This window comes from Panulirus ornatus, chromosome 10 (genome assembly GCF_036320965.1).
Source record: "Panulirus ornatus isolate Po-2019 chromosome 10, ASM3632096v1, whole genome shotgun sequence".
In the NCBI taxonomy this organism is placed as follows: domain Eukaryota; kingdom Metazoa; phylum Arthropoda; class Malacostraca; order Decapoda; family Palinuridae; genus Panulirus; species Panulirus ornatus.
Genome location: NC_092233.1, coordinates 52,948,196 through 52,971,725, shown reverse-complemented (window position 1 = coordinate 52,971,725; position 23,530 = coordinate 52,948,196). Strand labels below are relative to the sequence as shown.

Genomic DNA, 23,530 nt, shown 5'->3' with positions numbered 1-23,530 from the left:
ACAGCCGCTTTCGACAAGAGATTCACCTCCATATTGGTGAGTAAAGTGTGAGGAAAACAGATAAAGATCGTAGGAGGATAGAAGGTGTAGACACGTTTAAGAGTCAGATAAAGAGACATGATAGGTTTGTACGGCAGACGCTGAGGGATAAAGGGACCTTTGAGAAAAATGTAGTGAAGAGTAAAACCAGACTTGTAAGATGATCAAGATACAGGATAAATCTTGGCATTGTTAAAGAAAAATGAGTTGTGTGAATAGTTTTTTGACTCTAAGTGTGTACCAGATTTATCAATCGGTGGCTGGGTCAAGCGTGGAAGGCTATGAATATCTGATATGGTTGTATATCCACCATGTAATGATGGAGAAGGGGAGGTTATTCATACTTTCTGAAGAAGACTTGAAAGGAAATTAGAGGATATTAACTCTGGGGGAGAAAGAAGAAAATCTGCGTGTTGCTTGACTTGAACAGATGGGACAGTGCACCGTGCAGGAGGTAGGCAGGTATGACATCACCCGTGAAAATGATGGAGGTGAAAGAATACCTGGACACTGTGCATCACCAAATCCCACCTCCTCCCTCTGGTACATCAGCAGGAATGTACCTCTGGAGGAGCACCGTGTACTGTAGGAAGAGACACTGATGTTGAACCTCTCGAGGAAACTGGGAAAGAGGAACAGATGTAGCTTGATGTTCTGGGGAAGAGGTCTAAATATAAAAGTAAAAAGGTAAGAGACGTAGGTACATCCAATCACATCAACTCTCACTATGCACGTATTTGGCCAAAGTGAAGGGGAAGGTAAAGAGAGCGGAAAATGAACTTTAACAATTTACAGAACAGTAAAATGAATATATGAACGTCGAATTAAGATATAGGTAGGAAAAATAATGATGATTCAAAACAGATGAACAAATGATTTTGAAAATAAGTAGTGAATCTAGAAGTTAGAAACTGGACCACAGAAATTAAATTTGGGAGAATGTTGGTATGAAAAGATGTAACAGACATGTTTATTGGCATGATAAGTATAGAGATAGAATGGAATAGATATGTGGGAGAGGCAGACATTACAGAGGAAGAAAAAGGGTCCAATGTAGATAGCTGCTGAAGAGAATACTGTGCCTTCTATATTTACTGATGTTCCCTGGTACAAATCACTTCGTTAAGGACTAGACTACGTAAAACTTTCACATGGCAACATTTCCATCGATCTACTTCATGGCTCACAACATCTCACTTCCTTACATATATTTTTCTTCAGCATGAGCGACTTCTCTCGCATAGATCAAGGCTTCGTCGAAGAAGGCGATGAAGGTGTCCAGGGTGAAGTTCAGTGGATGATGCTGGTGACGGGTGATAATAAGGCAGTGCCACCTCTCGGCCTTGAAGGTGTTGCTCACACGCATTGTCTTCGGGGTCGGGTGTCTGCGGGTAATGGCAATACTCATCAGGGAAGCGTGGAAACTCATTATGTGAATACATTACTCCATATTAACCAATGGCTTTACAATCTGATCATGGTGTTCCATATCCATGACACTATTTAAACTCCACAGCAAGTCTGACCATGTATAATTTCGCCTTTGCCAGTGTCACATTATTATTATCATTATTATACTTTGTCGCTGTCTCCTGCGTTTGCGAGGTAGCGCAAGGAAACAGACGAAAGAATGGCCCAAGCCACCTACATACACATGTATATACATACACGTCCACACACGTACATATACATACCCATACATTTCAATGCATACATATCTATACATACACAGACATATACATGTATACACATGTACATAATTCATACTTGCTGCCCTTATTCTCGTCGCCACCTCGCCACACATGAAATGACAACCCCCTTCCCCCGCACGCGCACGAGGTAGCGCTTGGAAAAGACAATAAAGGCCACATTCGTTCACATTCAATCTCTAGCTCTCATGTATATTGCACCGAAACCACAGCTCTCTTTCCACATCCAGGCCCCACAAAACTTTCCATGATTTACCCCAGACGCTTCACATGCCCTGGTTCAATCCATTGACAGCACGTCGACCCCGGTATACCACATCGTTCCAATTCACTCTATTCCTTGCACTCTTTTCACCCCCCTGCATGTTCAGGCCCCGATCACTCAAAATCTTTTTCATTCCAACCTTCCACCTCCAATTTGGTCTCCCACTTCTTCTCGTTCCCTCCACCTCTGACACATATATCCTATTTGTTAATCTTTTCTCACTCATTCTCTCCATGTGACCAAACCATTTCAATACACCCTCTTCTGCTCTCTCAACCACACTCTTTTCATTACCACTCATCTCTCTTATCCTTTTATTACTTATTCGATCAAACAAACTTACTCCATATATTGTCCTCATACATTTCATTTCCAAAACAGCCACCCTCCTCTGTGTAACCCTATCTATAACCCATGCTTCGCAACCGTAAAATTTTCTTGGAGCTACTATTCCTTCAAACATACCCATTTTCGCTCTCCGAGATAACCTTCTGTCTTTCCACATATTTTTCATCAATCCCAGAACCTTTGCCCCCTCCCCCACCCTATGACTCACTTCCACTTCCATGGTTCCATTCACTGTTAAGTCCACACCCAGATATCTAAAACACTTTGCTTCCTCCAATGTTTCCCCATTCAAACTCACAATGAACGTTTTGAACACTTCACAAAAGCGTGAAATTCTGGAAATCATAAATGAGTACAAATCATTGTTTCCTGATGCTCCCAGAAGAACGGGTGTTGTAATCCATGATGTACAAGGAGGAAGTGTTTCTCCAGTTAAACGACATCCTTACCAAGTGAGTCTGAAGAAGAGGGAGATAATGAAGAAGGAAGTAGAACACATGCTCGAGCATGACTTGATAGAGGCAAGAAACAGCCCTTTGAAGTGACCCTGTGTGTTCGTTCTTAAACCTGACGGTTCTTACAGATTATGTACAGACTATAGGAAAGTCAATAATGTGACCAAAACTGATTCTTATCCTGATCCTGGAGTCGATGACTCATGACCAAGTGGGAGATGCGTGGTTTGTGAGTAAGTGAGATTTGTTGAAAGGATATTGGCAGGTAGGCCTGACTGAGAGGGCAGAATCCATCTCAGCATTTGTAACCATGGATGGATAAAGTGTAACCAACTGGCATGAAGAACAGTGAAAGTCGTCTTCAGAGGTTAGTACACGAAGTGTTGCGTGATGTTGATCATTGTTCTGTATATATTGATGATATTGTGTTGTGTTCTAGAAAGTGGAATGAACACGTCTCCTCGATCAGGAAAATGTTTAGAAGGTTAGACAAGGCAAATTTCACCGTAAACTTCAGTAGAAGTAATTTTGTTTGTGTACTTAAGTTATATTGTGTTACAAAGAGATGTACGACAGGTTAATGCAAAAGTTGAAAGTATAGTGGCATATCCCGTTTCTTGAAACAGAAAAGGGTTATTGAGATTCCTTGGAAGGAGAGTATATATATATATATATATATATATATATATATATATATATATATATATATATATATATATATATATATATATATATATATATGTATATATATATATATATATATATATATATATATATATATATATATATATATATATATATATATATATATATATATATATATATATAAATATATATACATATATATATATATATATATATATATATATATATATATATATATATATATATATATATATATATATATATATATATATATATATATATATATATATATATATTTTCATACTATTCGCCATTTCCCGCGTTAGCGAGGTAGCGTTAAGAACAGAGGACTGAGCTTTTGAGGGAATATCCTCACTTGGCCCCCTTCTCTGTTCCTTCTTTTGGAAAATTAATAACGAGAGGGGAGGATTTCCAGCCCCCCCGCTCCCTTCCCTTTTAGTCGCCTTCTACGACACGCAGGGAATACGTGTGAAGTATTCTTTCTCCCCTATCCCCAGGAATGATATATATATATATATATATATATATATATATATATATATATATATATATATATATATCCCTGGGGATAGGGGAGAAAGAATACTTCCCACGTATTCCCTGCGTGTCGTAGAAGGCGACTAAAAGGGGAGGGAGCGGGGGGCTGGAAATCCTCCCCTCTCAATTTTTTTTAATTTTCCAAAAGAAGGAACAGAGAAGGGGGCCAGGTGAGGATATTCCCTCAAAGGCCCAGTCCTCTGTTCTTAACGCTACCTCGCTAACGCGGGAAATTGCGAATAGTATGAAAAAAAAAAAAAAATATATATATATATATATATATATATATATATATATATATATATATATATATATATATATATATATATATATATGATAGAGATGATAGGCATATGATAGAGTTGATAGAGATGCTCTGTGCAAGGTATTAAGAATATATGGTGTGGGAGGCAAGTTGTTAGAAGCAGTGAAAAGTTTTTATCGAGGATGTAAGGCATGTGTACGTGTAGGAAGAGAGGAAAGTGATTGGTTCTCAGTGAATGTAGGTTTGCGGCAGGGGTGTGTGATGTCTCCATGGTTGTTTAATTTGTTTATGGATGGGGTTGTTAGGGAGGTGAATACAAGAGTTTTGGAAAGAGGGGCAAGTATGAAGTCTGTTGGGGATGAGAGAGCTTGGGAAGTGAGTCAGTTGTTGTTCGCTGATGATACAGCGCTGGTGGCTGATTCATGTGAGAAACTGCAGAAGCTGGTGACTGAGTTTGGTAAAGTGTGTGAAAGAAGAAAGTTAAGAGTAAATGTGAATAAGAGCAAGGTTATTAGGTACAGTAGGGTTGAGGGTCAAGTCAATTGGGAGGTAAGTTTGAATGGAGAAAAACTGGAGGAAGTAAAGTGTTTTAGATATCTGGGAGTGGATCTGGCATCGGATGGAACCATGGAAGCGGAAGTGAATCATAGGGTGGGGGAGGGGGCGAAAATACTGGGAGCCTTGAAGAATGTATGGAAGTCGAGAACATTATCTCGGAAAGCAAAAATGGGTATGTTTGAAGGAATAGTGGTTCCAACAATGTTGTATGGTTGCGAGGCGTGGGCTTTGGATAGAGTTGTGCGCAGGAGGGTGGAAGTGCTGGAAATGAGATGTTTGAGGACAATGTGTGGTGTGAGGTGGTTTGATCGAGTAAGTAACGTACGGGTAAGAGAGATGTGTGGAAATAAAAAGAGCGTGGTTGAGAGAGCAGAAGAGGGTGTTTTGAAATGGTTTGGGCACATGGAGAGAATGAGTGAGGAAAGATTGACCAAGAGGATATATGTGTCGGAGGTGGAGGGAACTAGGAGAAGTGGGATACCAAATTGGAGGTGGAAAGATGGAGTGAAAAAGATTTTGTGTGATCGGGGCCTGAACATGCAGGAGGGTGAAAGGAGGGCAAGGAATAGAGTGAATTGGATCGATGTGGTATACCGGGGTTGACGTGCTGTCAGTGGATTGAATCAGGGCATGTGAAGCGTCTGGGGTAAACCATGGAAAGTTCTGTGGGGCCTGGATGTGGAAAGGGAGCTGTGGTTTCGGTGCATTATTACATGACAGCTAGACACTCAGAATCTTTTTCACTCCATCTTTCCACCTCCAATTTGGTCTCCCACTTCTCCTTGTTCCCTCCACCTCTGACAGATATATCCTCTTTGTCAATCTTTCCTCACTCATTCTCTCCATGTGACCAAACTATTTCAAAACACCCTCTTCTGCTCTCTCAACCACACTCTTTTTATTACCACACATCTCTCTTACCCAATTATTACTTACTCGATCAAACCACCTCACACCACATATTGTCCTCAAACATCTCATTTCCAGCACATCCACCCTCCTCCGCACAACTCTATCCATAGCCCACGCCTCGCAACCATACAACATTGTTGGAACCACTATTCCTTCAAACATACCCATTTTTGCTTTCCGAGATAATGTTCTCGACTTCCACACATTCTTCAACGCTCCCAGAATTTTCGCCACCGTATGATTCACTTCCGCTTCCATGGTTCCATCCGCAGCCAAATCCACTCCCAGGTATCTAAAACACTTCACTTCCTCCAGTTTTTCTTCATTCTAACTTACCTCCCAATTTACTTGACCCTCAACCCTACTGTACCTAATAACCTTGCTCTTATTTACATTTACTCTCAACTTTCTTCTTTCACACACTTTACCAAACTCAGTCACCAGCTTCTGCAGTTTCTCACATGAATCAGCCACTAGCGCTGTATCATCAGCGAACAACAACTGACTCACTTCCCAAGCTCTAATCCACAACAGACTGCATACTTGCCCCTCTTTCCAAAACTCTTGCATTCACCTCCCTAAGAACCCCATCCATAAACAAATTAAACAACCATGGAGACATCACACAACCCTGACGCAAACTTACGTTCACTGAGAACCAATCACTTTCCTCTCTTCCTGCACATACACATGCCTTACATCCTCGGTAAAAACTTTTCACTGCTTCTAACAACTTGCCTCCTACACCATATAATCTTAATACCTTCCACAGAGCATCTCTATCAACTCTATCATATGCCTTCTCCATATCCATAAATGCTACATACAAATCCATTTGCTTTTCTAAGTATTTCTCACATAAATTTTTCAAAGCAAACAACTGATCCACACATCCTCTACCACTTTTGAAACCACACTGCTCTTCCCCAATCTGATGCTCTGTAAATGCCTTCACCCTCTCAATCAATGCCCTCCCATGTAATTTACTAGGAATACTCAACAAACTTATACCCCTGTAATTTGAGTACTCACCTTTGTCCCCTTTGCCTTTGTACAATGGTACTATGCAAGCATTCCGCCAATCCTCAGGCACCTCACCATGAATCATACATACATTAAATAACCTTACCAACCAGTCAACAATACAGTCACCCCCTTTTTTGATAAATTCTATTGAAATACCATCCAAACCCGCTGCCTTGCCGGCTTTCATCTTCCGCAAAGCTTTTACTACCTCTTCTCTGTTTACCAAATCATTTTCCCTAACTCTCTCACTTTGCACACCACCTCGACCAAAACACCCTATATCTGCCACTCTATCATCAAACGCATTCAACAAACCTTCAAAATACTCACTCCATCTCCTTCTCACATCACCACTACTTGTTATCACCTCCCCATTAGCCCCCTTCACTGAAGTTCCCATTTGTCCCTTGTCTTACGCACTTTATTTACCTCCTTCCAAAACATCTTTTTATTCTCCCTAAAATATAATGATACTCTCTCACCCCAACTCTCATTTGCCCTCTTTTTCACCTCTTGCACCTTTCTCTTGACCTCCTGCCTCTTTCTTTTATACATCTCCCACTAATTTGCATTTTTTCCCCTGCAAAAATCGTCCAAATGCCTCTCTCTTCTCTTTCACTAATAATCTTACTTCTTCATCTCACCAGTCACTACCCTTTCTAATCTGCCCACCTCCTACGCTTCTCATGCCACAAGCATCTTTTGCGCAAACCATCACCGCTTCCCTAAATACATCCCATTCCTCCCCTACTCCCCTTACCTCCTTTGTTCTCACCTTTTTCCATTCTGTACTCAGTCTCTCCTGGTACTTCCTCACACAAGTCCCCTTCCCAAGCTCACCTACCTCACCACTCTTTTCACCCCAACATTCTCTCTACTGAAAACCTCTACAAATCTTCACCTTCGCCTCCACAAGATAATGATCAGCCATCCCTCCAGCTGCACCTCTCAGCACATTAACATCCAAAAGTCTCTCTTTCGCGCGCCTATCAATTAACACGTAATCCAATAACGCTCTCTGGCCATATATATATATTGTTATATATATATACATATATATATATATATATATATATATATATATTTTTTTTTTTTTTTTCATACTATTCGCCATTTCCCGCGATAGCGAGGTAGCGTTAAGAACAGAGGGCTGGGCCTTTGAGGGAATATCTTCACCTGGCCCCCTTCTCTGTTCCTTGTTGTGGAAAATTAAAAAAAAAAAAAAAAAAACGAAAAAAAAAAAAATATATATATATATATATATATATATATATATATATATATATATATATATATATATATATATATATATATATATATATACATATCATTACTTACTATTTGCACTGAATTATTTACGGACGATGGTTCTTGTTATACATTCTGGGTTATTCTCTCGTCATTATAATGTTCTGGTTTATCCTTACATGATAAGCGACACATTCCCTTCACTAAGTAGCCAATGGGCGTCGTACCTGCCGAAAGCATCAGTCGCTGTCATGTTCTTCATGTTGCAGAAGTCACAATTGGCTTGGGTCTCGTTGGCCTGCCGGTCCACCCACTCGTGCAAGTTGACCAAGACTTTAGGTCGTGGCCGCTTCGTCCGAACATCGTTGTACATCGAGTGCTCTCCAGTTAGGGGCTGGAATACGTGTATGATCATCTGAAAATACGAGACTTAATGAATAAGACATGAACAATAGAGTCCTTTATCAATGAACGATATATTAGAACAACACTCTACTGGCGGCTGAAGATAATAAAAGAAAATGCGAGTGAAAAACAGCAAAGTCAGATATTACAAAACAGAATTTTACCTGACATGAAATTTTCTAGCTATATATAGCAAACTTTAATTTTGATTACGTATAGTTCTACTTCTTATAGCATGCAATAATTATCACTTCTAGTATCTTTAGTCATGTAAGTTATACAATATTTGTCGTGGCAAGTTATGATGTTTGTCAGAGTTTAGGAGACTTTTCCAAATTACATTGTTAAGTCATATCTCCTTTCATATAATAATAGGGAGCTCAGGCTTGTTAAAGCAGTTTCTTTTGTGCCCTGACTGCCAAATATAACTGGGAAAGATCGTTTCTGTATACGTTCGAGGTGTGAGTGTTGTGCCTGAGTCAACCCAGGGTGTCATTACTGGAGCTGCATCATCTAGAAATGTACGTATAAACCAACTGTATAATGTGAACATTGTTTCCTTACTAAAACCAAATTGTCTCGCTCGCTACAAAATAAACATCTACCTGTTGGCTTTCGTGACCATTCATTCGACGTGAGCATTCCAAATGAGAGCTGAGTTAATGTGCACACCTAACAGTTTACAGTTATGCACTATGGGTAAGTTACATCCATGTAATACCGACTGTGGAAGAACAGTGGATCGTTTTGGTGGTAACACAAACCTAACCTCACATTCAATTATGACTGTGACACAGTGATGCTCAAATTCATTTAAGGTGGCTTGCATTGTGAAGGTCATTATATCACTAACATCAACACTCTCACAGAGGGTTAAGATCGTCGACATATTTTACATGATGTTTTGAGTTATTACAGATATTATTGATCACAGCCGAGAATATGCTAGGTCCTAACTTTGTACCCTGGGGTACACCACAAATTATGTTGTCCCACTTAAAGATGGAATCTTGGTACGCTATGATATGTCACAGTGTCACCATGACGTTATTGGATGATTTACTCCAGTGACAGTACTCTGGTATCGTATGATGTACTGCAGTGACAGTACTTTGGTATCGTATGATGTACTGCAGTGACAGTACTTTGGTATTGTATGATGTACTGCAGTGACAGTACTTTGGTATTGTATGATGTACTGCAGTGACAGTTCTTTGGTACTGTATGATGTACTGCAGTGACAGTACTTTGGTATTGTATGATGTACTGCAGCGACAGTACTTAGGTATTGTATGATGTACTGCAGTGACAGTACTTTGATATCTGTACTGTGTTATTGAGTGATACATCATAGTGACAAATTGATTCGATGATGTGGCACAATGACAGTAATTTGCTGTTGGATGACGTTTTACAGCGGTCCTAGAAGATATACTACAGAGTACTTTGTTATTGGATGATATGCTATAGTGACAGTACTACAGTGCTACCGTGACAGAACTTCGTTATGGCAAAATGTTCTACAGTGACAGTACGATATTACTGGATGATATATTACAATAACAGTACTTTGTTACTGGATGATGGGCAATTGTGACTATTTTGTTATTGAATGAGGTGCTTAGGTGACAATATTTTGCTATTGGTTGTTATACTACAGTTACAGTACTTTGTTATTGGATGATGTGCTAGTGACAGTATTTTGTCGTTAAATGATGTACTACAGTGACAGTATTTTGTCATTAAATGATGTGATATATGAATGATGTGCTACACTGACATAATTTTGTTTCTGGATGATGTGCTACAATGAGGGTACTATGTTAATGGGTGGTGTACTATAGTTACTGTACTTTGTTACTGGATGTTGTACTACAGTATCAGTACTTTGTTATTGGATGATGTGCTTAGGTCACTCATTTTCTATACGATGATGTGCTACAGTGACTGTACTTTGTTATAGGATGATATGTTAGAGTGACAGTATTATATCATTGGATAATTCGCTACAGTGACTGTTATTGGATGATGTATTACAGTGACAGCACTATGTTATTGGATGATGTACTACAGTGACAGCACTATGTTATTGGAAGATGTACTACAGTGACAGTATTATGTTATTGGAAGATGTACTACAGTGACAGTATTATGTTATTGGAAGATGTACTACAGTGACAGTATTATGTTATTGGAAGATGTACTACAGTGACAGTATTATGTTATTGGAAGATGTATTACAGTGACAATATTATGTTATTGGAAGATGTACTACAGTGACAACATTATGTTATTGGAAGATGTACTACAGTGACAGTATTATGTTATTGGAAGATGTACTACAGTGACAGTATTATGTTATTGGAAGATGTATTACAGTGACAACATTATGTTATTGAAAGATGTACTACAGTGACAGTATTATGTTATTGGAAGATGTACTACAGTGACAGTATTATGTTATTGGAAGATGTACTACAGTGACAGTATTATGTTATTGGAAGATGTATTACAGTGACAATATTATGTTATTGGAAGATGTACTACAGGGACAACATTATGTTATTGGAAGATGTACTACAGTGACAGTATTATGTTATTGGAAGATGTACTACAGTGACAACATTATGTTATTGGAAGATGTACTACAGTGACAATATTATGTTATTGGAAGATGTATTACAGTGACAATATTATGTTATTGGAAGATGTATTACAGTGACAATATTATGTTATTGGAAGATGTACTACAGTGACAATATTATGTTATTGGAAGATGTATTACAGTGACAATATTATGTTATTGGAAGATGTACTACAGTGACAACATTATGTTATTGGAAGATGTACTACAGTGACAATATTATGTTATTGGAAGATGTACTACAGTGACAATATTATGCTATTGGAAGATGTATTACAGTGACAATATTATGTTATTGGAAGATGTACTACAGTGACAACATTATGTTATTGGAAGATGTACTACAGTGACAGTATTATGTTATTGGAAGATGTACTACAGTGACAACATTATGTTATTGGAAGATGTACTACAGTGACAGTATTATGTTATTGGAAGATGTACTACAGTGACAATATTATGTTATTGGAAGATGTACTACAGTGACAATATTATGTTATTGGAAGATGTACTACAGTGACAGTATTATGTTATTGGAAGATGTACTACAGTGACAACATTATGTTATTGGAAGATGTACTACAGTGACAGTATCATGTTATTGGAAGATGTACTACAGTGACAACATTATGTTATTGGAAGATGTACTACAGTGACAGTATTATGTTATTGGAAGATGTACTACAGTGACAACATTATGTTATTGGAAGATGTACTACAGTGACAGTATTATGTTATTGGAAGATGTACTACAGTGACAACATTATGTTATTGGAAGATGTACTACAGTGACAGTATTATGTTATTTGATTATGTACCACACTATCACTATTTTCTCTTTGGATTGTGTGCTACACTGAGAGTTCCATGTTACTATGAGACATAATAGATGACAGTTGTTTGTTTTTGGATATGTACTACAATCGTAGCACTTTGCTGATGGATGATATGTTACAGTGACACTACTTCGTCATTGGATGTGTGTACTATAGTGATAGTACTTTGTCAGTGGATGATGTGCTACAGGACAGGACTTTGCTTGTGGCTAAAGTGTTACAGCGTTATTACTTTGTTAGTGGATAAAATGCTACGGTGACAGTATTTTGTTCCTGGATCATATTCTGCTGTGACTTCTCTTGTTATCGGATGATATGCTACTGTGACAATAATTTGTTATAGGATGATGTGTTGCAGTGACAGTCATATGACATATAGTGACGTTTTTAGTGGATGGAGTGCTAAAACGATAGTATTTTGTTCGCGGATGATACGCCACATTGAGTCTACTCACTTTACTGGATGATCTACTGCATCACCAATCAGGTCTGGGAAATGGTGAGCCGTCGCTGCTGTCTTTTGTTTGTAGATGATCTATTGCCACAAGGAATACCATGATTGTATAGTTTACGAACCAAACAGGAAGCAAGAATGTGAATACCTGGTGATGGACAGACTCAAGGAAAGCTTTGTTCCCATGGAATTTCTTTTCCATCTTTTCGGCGTATTTCTGGGGAAAGGTCAGTTTAGGGGTGTAGCGATGGTGGACTTCGTATAGCTGATCGAACTGGTCGTACAAGTCAACACAGTCCGGCACTGTGGACCGTGACCATTGGGGGATCTGCTTTAAAATCAACTCCTTCACACCCTCCGTGAAAGCTCCACCGAAGCAGTTCTTGACGTACCACTCCTACAAAAGGAAGACAGGTTTTTTTTAGTCACTTTATACTACCAGTCACCTCACCGATAGGCTTAGGATGATAGCAATATGGTTCTGTATGTCTTTTTGTAGATCGAACCAAAGCATAACCTTATATCAAAGCACAACAAAGATAAACGAAAATGGGTAAGAAAAGTCACATGAATAATCATATGACATAAATCTATGACATCTAATGTCGCTGAAATCCATCTTACTTATTGATAATGCTTATTGAGACAGTGGACATATCAAATGGACCGAACTCTAACTGGATAAACCTTACCTTTGAATGTTTCCCTTTGCTGCTGAACGCAGGCCAAACTTTGTACTCTGTCCCGAGGGTGTGTGGGTGGACCTTGAAGTTGGTTGCACTAAACAAGTCGTCTTTGGTTATGACATTCCGGGACATAATGTACAGCAGGAGGAACATCGCCGACATGGCCACCACCACTATTAACCGCTTCATTTCTTGACCCCACTTGTCACTGCTGCGGAGGGAACGTCATATGTCACTCTTCGTGGGCAATGCTGGACATTAATGTTAAAGATGATCATTTTCAGACCAACACACAATACTTGATAAAAAGGAGATCGGGCCTTTCTTCGTTTCGTGGTACTCAATGAAGATCAGGTGACCTTTGCAGTTTTATTAGAAAAAGTAAGAACGTACATCTGTAGTATTCTGGGTTATGGTCTTATGACACACTACGACACACATTAGTGAACGATGGGACGAGGCTGGCCAGTGTGTGTCCATGACTTGACTAATACTGAGCCCAGCTATTTATCTGGGCCTGTGAACGAGGCTGGCCAGTGTGTCCCTCATATAACACTGGCAGGGGTTTTACTGGAGTCCGTCAACACCCATTCAACAACATGTTCAAACAACAGATTAGCTCTTACGTGTTCAAACATCCTGATTACCAGCGGCCCGTGAGAACAGTGAGCCCGTGGGAACATTCTATGTGATGGAACTATGCGTAACTCACGGTGAAATGATGATAACAAATAGCTAATGAAAAATTTATGGCATGTGTGTGTGTGTGTGTGTGTGTGTGTGTGTGTGCTTGCACATATACCTGTACATAACGTCATACATACATACATTGAATACTGAATGGATAAGAGTGATCTGTTTCTCCTAAAAGTGGATGTGACATTTAGCATGTATAATACAAGATCAGTGAAAGGAACCCTCAAGGTCTCTTTCATGACCGTTAGACCAGGAAACGTTAAAGAATTGTTCATCTTTTCCTGGTCACACGAAGCAAATGAAGCAGACAAAGGAATACAAAGGATGTCAAACAGTAATAGTTCACCTGGTCTTAACGAGGCTGTTTGTGGTGGTGGAGAACAGATAATCATGGATTACTGGAGTGAGAACAGAAAGACATATAAGGTTTTTTTTTTTTTTAAGAGAAAAGCCTTTAAATTTTCATAAAGACAAGGAGGCGCAAATTATTGCAATCGTGAATTTGAAGCAAACAATCTGTCAAGTCTGTGCTTAAATGTACCTACAGTACAGCTTTTAACTAATCTAATTGGTAAATCCTTCCGTATGTTAGCAAGGCTGTTAAAGAAAAGGTAACTCGCTGCATTTGAGGTAATGCGTTTACCCATGAGTCTGTATGCATGTCTACGAGTGACACCAGAAGAATCAAGTCTCAGATAAGCTTGTTAGATCGAGATCATCGAAGACTTTGATCATTTTCAATCGCCTCTTTTAACCTTCTCTTTACTGAATGAATTCAAGTTTAGTCGGCTTTCATAGGATTTACGTTCAGTCTGGAAATCATCTGCGTAGCTCTCTCCTGCACTTTCTCCGTTCAGTCTATGTGTTTTCTGCAGTAGGGTGACCAGAAGCTGAAGACAACATCTTAGATGGGGACAAGCGCACCAGCGGCTTGTGAAGAGTTAAGATAATTCTTTATGCCTCTTATACTGCTTCTGTGAATTGCTTATTTGGTATTAAGTCACCAAGATATTATTACACCCAAGATTTTTTCCTCATTCACCTTTGGTAGCTTGCCTTTCGTTTTTACTGCTGATGCGCAAAACTTTGCACTTGTCAATATCAAGATATCATGTAGAACCTGTGATCCCTGTGATCAGTCTGTCTATACCAGTTTGAAGCTGCAGACATCCAGCTTCTGTTGTAAATCTGTTTCTCAATTTAGTATCGTCCTTGAATTTATATGCAGCTCATTGTTACCAATATCATTTTAACATACCCCGTAACAAGTGACTTATGGAATAGAGCAGTCAAGCGTTTAACTCTCATTTTTCGCCTCTCTCATAGTCGTTGGATAAAACACACTCCAAAACAGTTCCCCTCTTAGTACTGGAACTGGATTTAGGACATAAGTTGTATTTTTAGCTGAGCTAACTATAAAACCCTTTATGGCTTATTTTGCTATTTTCAGTCACATATGAACGTTTCATACTGCTTGACGTAGTATGAGTCTCTTAGTTTCTCTATGCGTATTTACAGAATCATGTTGGTTATTGGGCTCGCTGAGTTTCTTATGTGCTGCTTTTCTCTGACAACAACTGACACCAACTCTTCTTTATGTCATCGCTCCACTACTTCGGCTTCGTTTTGGAAGAAGTCTCTCTAATACCCACTGGTATAAATGTCCTCTCCGATACTTTGAAAGTTTTGCTGAAGCTTACCCACCTACGTGCATGTTCGTTTTCATTAATAGTACCATCCCAGATTTGCCTGTCAAGGGCAAAACAAAGATCATTATAATTTGCAATTCTAAGATGTTATTTTTTTTTTGCAACTTCCATGCTGACCAGCATTGCATCCATGTTGCAAGTTACCTCAAAAGTGAGTTGCTGGTGATGATTTGCACCAGACTTTTCTCCATCTTCAATGTTTTAAACGACATTGATATTTGTAAGTTGATACATCGAGCAGGTTCTCGTCGCGAGCGGGTTTCTTAACAGATTGTGTTGGGGCGCTATCAAGCAAATCTAGGTAGATCCCCTGTCCCTTGTTACTGGAAGGTATTCTCCTGTCTTAGATGCTGATTGGTGAAAAACTCAAACTATGGTAGAATCTTGTTCGTTACAAATTTCTACTAAATGATTATGAAATATTTCATGTACTTGTGTAGTTTGTGGCGGTGGCTATAAACTAGTCCTACTGTTATTTTTCTTGCAAAGCTTATCTTTAATTTCGACACAGAGTCGATTTCATGAACAATCACAACGTTTTCCAGTTAGGGATTCAGACGAGTTTTAACGGAGCGTAAGGCACCATCATCTACTTTATTTTCCCCAGTCACTCTTGAATAGAGTTTACCCAGGAATTTCGTATTCGGCAATGAATTCCTGCTTAGTATTTAACAAATATTCAGAAATAGTCATCTAATTGTAGCTATCTTTCCAAGCAGTTGTCTTTAACAGAAAACTTGTAACCTGAACTCCGCACATCAACTTAAGATATTATAATGCATTACTGAGACTTTTCATCACTAGTATCTGTGTGTGTGTGTGTGTGTGTGTGTGAGAGAGAGAGAGAGAGAGAGAGAGAGAGAGAGAGAGAGAGAGAGAGAGAGAGAGAGAGAGAGAGAGAGAGAGAGAGAGAGAGCAGTAGTGGCAATAGGTTACCCATCTACCTGAACTTTGCTTTCACCTGTCGTGCCATGCTCGCTACCCTGCATTGCTCTCCTATCTACCTGGGAAGTAACCTCAAGTTGTCATATTTCACCTTGTTCCTCTACTGCCTCGTTTTCCAACCTACACTATACCAGACCGATCCTACTATCTTCCCTCACCGCCTTGTTTCCTGTGCGGTAGCTTATCTTATCTGTAGCCTAGCATATATCAGGGAAGTGACGAGTAGTTGTTGCATTCATCCTTGCCCCTTACTCTCATTATGAACACGGCTGGATACTTTCTGACAAGAAAAGCACTTCTTTATGTCATCGCTCCTCCACTACGGCCTTGTTTTGTACTGTACTGGGATAGACTTTACTCTCGTGGGGCTCCATCATTTGAACTTTATTAGTATACAGGTGTTGATATGATGATCACACTAGGCCCTGGTGAGAGGCATAAAGGTAAAAATAAACGCAGTTCGGTAGGAGTTCAGATAATTTGATTTATATTTTCATAGGATTTTTCAATACGCAATGCATGGTATGTCTCAAGGAGACAGTACCTCGCTAACGCGGGAAATGGCGAATAGTTTAAAAGAAAAGAAGGATATATATATATATATATATATATATATATATATATATATATATATATATATATATATATATATATATATATATATATATATATGTATATATATATATATATATATATATATATATATATATATATATATATATATATATATATATATATATATATATATATATATATATATCTGTATGTGACAAATACTTAGAAAAACAGATGCCGCAAACCGACATTCACTGGGAACCGATCACTTTCCTCTCTTCCTACTCGTACACGTGCCTGACATCCTTAGTAAAAACCTTTCACTGCTTCTGGCAACTTACCTCCGACACCATATACTCGTAATACCTTCCACAAAGCATCTCTATCAACCTATCATATGCCTTCTCCAGATCCATAAATGCTACATACAAATCCATCTGTTTAAGTATTTGTCACATAAATTCTTCAAAGCAAACACCTGATCCACACATCTTCTACCACTTCTGAAACCACACTGCTATTCCCTAGTCTGATGCTCTGTACATGCCTTTATCCTCTCAACCATACCCTCCCTTGTAATTTCCTAGGAATACTCAGCAAACTTATAATTCTGTAATTTGAACATTCGCCTTTATCCCCTTTGCCTTTGTACAATGGCACAATGCACTTCACCAAGAACCATACATACATTGAATATCCTTACCACCTGTCAACAACATGGTCACACCCTTTATTGATAGATTCCACTGCAATACCATGGAAACCCGCCTCCTTGCCGGCTTTCATCTTCCACAAAGCTTTCACTACCTCTTCTCTGTTCACCAAACTATTCTCCCTGACCCTTTCACTTCGCACACCACCTCGACCAAAACACCCTATATCTGCTACTATATCATCAAACACATTCAACAAACCTTTAGAATACTAATTCCATCTGCTCACTTCACCACTACTTGTTATTACCTCCCTATTAGATCCTTCACCGATGTTCCTATTTGTTTTCTTGTCTTACGCACTCTATTTAGTTCCTTCCAAAACATCTCTTTATCCTCCCGAAATTTTAATGATACTCTCTCACCCCAACTCTCATTTGCCCTTTTTTTTTTCACCTCTTGCACCTTTCTCCTAACTTCCTACCTCTTTCTTTTACACATTTCCCAGTCATTTGCACTATTTCCGTGCAAATATCGTCCAAATGACTCCCTCTTCTTTTCACTAATAATCTTACTTCTTCATCCCACCACTCACTACCCTTTCTAATCTGCCCATCTCCCACCTTTCTCATGCCACAAGCATCTTTTGTACTAGCCATCACTGCTTCCCTAAATACATCCCATTCCTCTCCTACTCCCCTTACGTCTCACTTTTTTTCCATTCTGCACTCAGTTTCTCTTGGTACTTCCTCACACAAGTCTCCTTCCCAAGCTCACTTACTCTCACCACTCTCTTCACCCCAACATTCTCTCTTCTTTTCCGAAAACCTCTACAAATCTTCGCCTTCCCCCTCACAATATAGTGATCAGACATCCCTCTAGTTGCACCTCTCAGCATATTAACATCCAAAAGTCTCTTTTTCACGCGCCTATCAATTAACACCTATCAAGTAATCCAATAACGTTCTCTGGCCATCTCTCCTACTTACATATGTATACTTATGTATATCTCTCTTTTTGAACCAGTTATTTCCAATCAACAGTCCTTTTTCAGCACACAAATCTACAAGCTCTGCACCATTTCCATTTGCAACACTCAACACCCCATGTACACCAATTATTCTCTCAACTGCCACATTACTCACCTCTGCATTCAAATCACCCATCACTATAACCCGGTCTCGTACATCAAAACTGCTAACACACTCACTCAGCTGCTTCCAAAACACTTGCCTCTCATGATCTTTCTTCTCATGCCCAGGTGCATATGCACCGATAATCACCCATCTCTCTCCATCCACTTTCAGTTTTACCCATATCAATCTAGAGTTTACTTCCTTACACTCTATCACATAATCCTCACAAACTCCTGGCTTTACTCTCAAAACATTCCCAAACCACTCTTCCCCTTTACCCTTGAGCTTCGTTTCACTCACAGCCAAAAAATCCAGTTTCCTTTCCTCAAACATACTACCTACCTCTCCTTTTTTCTCATCTTGTATGTAGCATTTATGGATGTGGAGAATGCATATGATAGAGTTGATAGAGATGCTCTGTGAGAAGGTATTAAGAGTATATGGTGTGGGAGGCAACTTGTTAGAAGCAGTGAAAAGTTTTTATCAAGGATGTAAGGCATGTGTACGAGTAGGAAGAGAGGAAAGTGATTGGTTGCCAGTGAATGTCGGTTTGCGGCAGGGGTGCGTGATGTCTCCATGGTGTTTAATTTGTTTATGGATCGGGTTGTTAGGGAGGTGAATGCAAGAGTTCTGGAGAGAGGGGCGAGTATGCAGTCTGTTGTGGACGAGAGGGCTTGGGAAAGTGAGTCAGTTGTTGTTCGCTGATGATACAGTGCTGGTGGCTGATTCGAGTGAGAAACTGCAGAAGCTGGTGACTGAGTTTGGTAGTGTGTGTAAGGTATCAAATTCTAATATCATGAACAATGTAGATTTAGTCAACAAGCTAAACAATATCAATGTTCATCTTGATTTCAAACTAGTTAGCTTTGATGTTTCCTCACTTTTCACAAAAGCTCCAGTTGATGACCTTTTAGAATATTCATTTGATGTCTTGGATGATATTCATTTACCTGTTTCAATGTCTCTTTTCATTGAACTGATAAAATTGTGTATAAAAGACTGTGTATTTCAGTTTAATGGAGATTATAATGCTCAAAAGTTTGGTATGGCAACGGGTAACCCTCTTTCACCTGCACTAAGTAATCTTTATATGGAATTTTTTGAAACAAAATTACTAAAGGATATCTTACCTTCTAATGCAATTTGGTTTAGGTATGTAGATGATGTTCTTTGTGTTTGGCCGACAAATGAAAATTTACAAATATTTCTTCCCATACTTAACAATTTAGTACCTTCCATCAATTTTACTACAGAAAATGAAAATAATGGTAGGTTACCATTTTCAGATTGCATGATCCATAGGGAAGGAAACAAGTTCAAGTTTAGCATATATAGAAAACCTACCTATGTATGCTCATATATCCATTATTACTTATCTCAACATGACAGAGTTAAATTATCATCATTTCAATCTATGTTCCTTAGGGCAATACGCATTTGCAGTCCAGAGTTTATTGATGATGAGTTTGAGAAGATATGTTCTATTGGATCTAAGTTAAAGTACCCTAAATCTTTCATTGATCAATCCCTTAAGTTAGTAAAGAAATGATTTTATAGAGTTGAGCTCAAACCTCCCATTGACACCAAGAATCTTTTAGTTCTCCCTTTTAATAATAATTCTACTTTACTTCCCATGTTGCTTAAATCCTTTAATGTAAATGTTGCCTTCAGCAACAATAATACAATAAAGAATATCTTAATCAGGAATTCACCAGAAAATTCTCCTGGATGCATTTATAAAGTGCCATGTAGAAATTGTGATGTTTTATGTTGGGCAGACTGGTAAGGATCTTTCTGTTAGACTTAAGGAACATAAATATAGTACAAGAACGGGACAAGAATCAAATGCCTTGTTTAAATACGTTAAAATCTATGATCATTGTATTGACCGGAGTAAAGCCATCTCAGTTATTAACTCTAACTCTATTACCACGAGAAATATCATTAAACCTTCTATTATTAAATACACAAAGAATTATAATCTTAATATTAGCGATGGTCTATACAAATTAGATAACTTTATTGTCGATGAAATTTGTAAAATGATAACTTTATGAACGCTCGTTGCCTGTTTTGGACAATTGCATGTTTACCAAATGGCGTCCTAGCTTCGTCTCTTCGATGTATATCAACTGACTGTTATATTTCCCTCTTGTGTCTCCCTTGATGATATGATCATTACACGAAAGTGCACTTGGGAACTTATCGTGTTTCATTTTCCCCCTGGACTCAGGAATATCTTGATCACGCGCAAAATTGTGATCCTTTCCAATATATATATATATATATATATATATATATATATATATATATATATATATATATATATATATATATATATATATATATATAATTTTTTTTTTATCATAATTGATCGGCCGTTTCCTCCGTCAGTGAGGCAGCACCAGAAAACAGACGAAGGAAGACCCCCCACTCATATATACACATATATACAATACACTGTCATACACGTACATATGCATATCAACGTATACATAGATACATACATATACATACACATACACAACTATATACATATGTACACGTGTACATAATGATACCTGCTTGCTTTCATTCATTCCCAGCGTCACCCAGCCCTTAAGGAAACAACATCGCCACCCCCTGCGTCAGCCAGATAGCGCCAGGAAAACAGACGAAAGAAGACCACATTTGCTCACACTCGGTCTCTACTTGTCACATATATATATATATATATATATATATATATATATATATATATATATATATATATATATATATATATATATATCTTTCTTTCTTTTAAACTATTCGCCATTTCCCGCGTTAGCGAGGTAGCGCTAAGAACAGAGGACTGGGCCTTTTTTGGAATATCCTCACCTGGCCCCCTCTGTTCCTTCTTTTGGAAAATTAAAAAAAAAAAAAAGAGGGGGGGAGAATTTCCAGCCCCCCGCTCCCTCCCCTTTTAGTCGCCTTCTACGACACGCAGGGAATACGTGGGAAGTATTCTTAATCCCCTATCCCCAGGGATATATATATATATATATATATATATATATATATATATATATATATATATATATATATATATATATATTTATTCTATTCATTATTTATTTTGCTTTGTCGCTGTCTCCCGCGTTTGCGAGGTAGCGCAAGGAAACAGACGAAAGAAATGGCCCAACCCACCCCCATACACAAGTATATACATACACGTCCACACACGCAAATATACATACCCATACATCTCAATGTACACATATATACATACACACACAGACACATACATCTATACACATGCACACAATTCACGCTGCCTTTATTCATTCCCATCGCCAATTTCCTTTTGCATATTCTTAGGTTCGTTTCTTACCTGTATGATGTTCTGTGCTACCTTAATGATATGTTTCCACACGTCACTTATATGACCCGACAACACTGGGAACATGCTTGAAACTGAAGGATCAGTACCCTCAAAACTGTTATCAACGAGTTATCTGTTATCTCTCGTATCTCCCCTTGCTTGGCTTATCTTTGCATTGTCATACCCCTTTATAACTTGTCTGGCGGAATATGTTCATTGAATCAAACATATTTGAGAGGAGAATGTGTTTTGGATATGATATGATATTCTGAAAACCACAGTGGATAAAACTAACTGTTCCTGGCAATGTTCCTTCGTATTTATCTTTACTAAATCAAAAGAAAATATGATTGAATACGAATAACCACGCGCGCGAGCAAACACACACACACACACACACACACACACACACACACACACACACACAACACACACACCTTGCAAGACTCTTAAACTGGTCTTATACATGGTAGATGACATTCAACCAAACTGAATGTAAAGTAATGAGGATCAGACAAAGTGCATCATGGCCACAATATTATAATGATATAATACGAAACAAGCTGCAGGGATGTGTGAAAAAGATGTGGCATTTGAAACTCATCTTAGGTGGACAATTAAGGAGATCTGGCGTCTGGTAGAGAATGTGAAAATTGCATTCAAGTTTGTGGATAAGGAAATATTCAGTACGTTGTTCACATCTTCTATAAGGCCAAAACTAGAGTATGCATCCCACATTCGGTCACCACACTTAATGGAGGACAAAGAGATGATTCTGCAAGTTCAGAGGAAAGTAGCAAAGATGGCCCTTGAATTAAGAAAGGCAGAGGCTTTAAATTTGTCTACCATGGAAGAGAGAAGAGCGAGGGATGCCCTGATCACAACCTTTAGGATTTTAAAACAGAATGATGACGTAGAATGATGACGTAGAATGATGACGTAGTTTTAGAAATGAAGCAATGAATATGTAGAAAAGATGTTAACGGAATACTAAAGGGTTATAACCCACACAAGGATTATGGTCCAGATGAAATTTCACCGTATGTTCTGGGACTGTCACTTGCTCATAGGAATGGACTCCTATCTGGATATGTTTGCAGATGAGGAAGTGGTCATGGTGGAGGTAGAAAACGGCGAGGATTACATCAGTTTACAGGGAGGCCTTGAAAGACGCCTCAGAAGATCTGATAAAGTTCAGCCCACGTGAATGTAAGGTAATGAGTGCGGGTCGCAAGGAAAGAATGCCTCGATATGGTAACCATCTAATAGGAAATAAATTGTGGGAATCTTTGTGAAAGACTTGTGTCAACATCATCCCTAACCTTTCGCCAGGTCCCCACATTAGGAAAATAAATAAGATCAATTGTCTGATGGGAAATATTAACACTGCATTCAGATTCATGGATAAAGAAATATTCAGCAAGCTCATGACCATACTAT

At 38.5% G+C, this 23,530-nt stretch overlaps 1 protein-coding gene across 1 annotated transcript in view; it reads right to left on the bottom strand.

The window, feature by feature from the left end:
* Positions 1–22,184, bottom strand: part of LOC139750944 (uncharacterized) — a 45,070-nt gene extending 22,886 nt beyond the window's left edge. Inside the window, exons 1-5 of the mRNA XM_071665867.1 lie at positions 22,100–22,184; positions 13,060–13,264; positions 12,516–12,764; positions 8,256–8,443; positions 1,245–1,424 (exon numbers count right to left, since the gene is read on the bottom strand). Coding sequence (XP_071521968.1) covers positions 1,245–1,424; positions 8,256–8,443; positions 12,516–12,764; positions 13,060–13,242 — 800 coding nt within the window. The 5' untranslated portion in view covers positions 13,243–13,264; positions 22,100–22,184. The remainder of the gene's footprint in view (positions 1–1,244; positions 1,425–8,255; positions 8,444–12,515; positions 12,765–13,059; positions 13,265–22,099) is intronic.
* Positions 22,185–23,530: the final 1,346 nt, after the last annotated feature.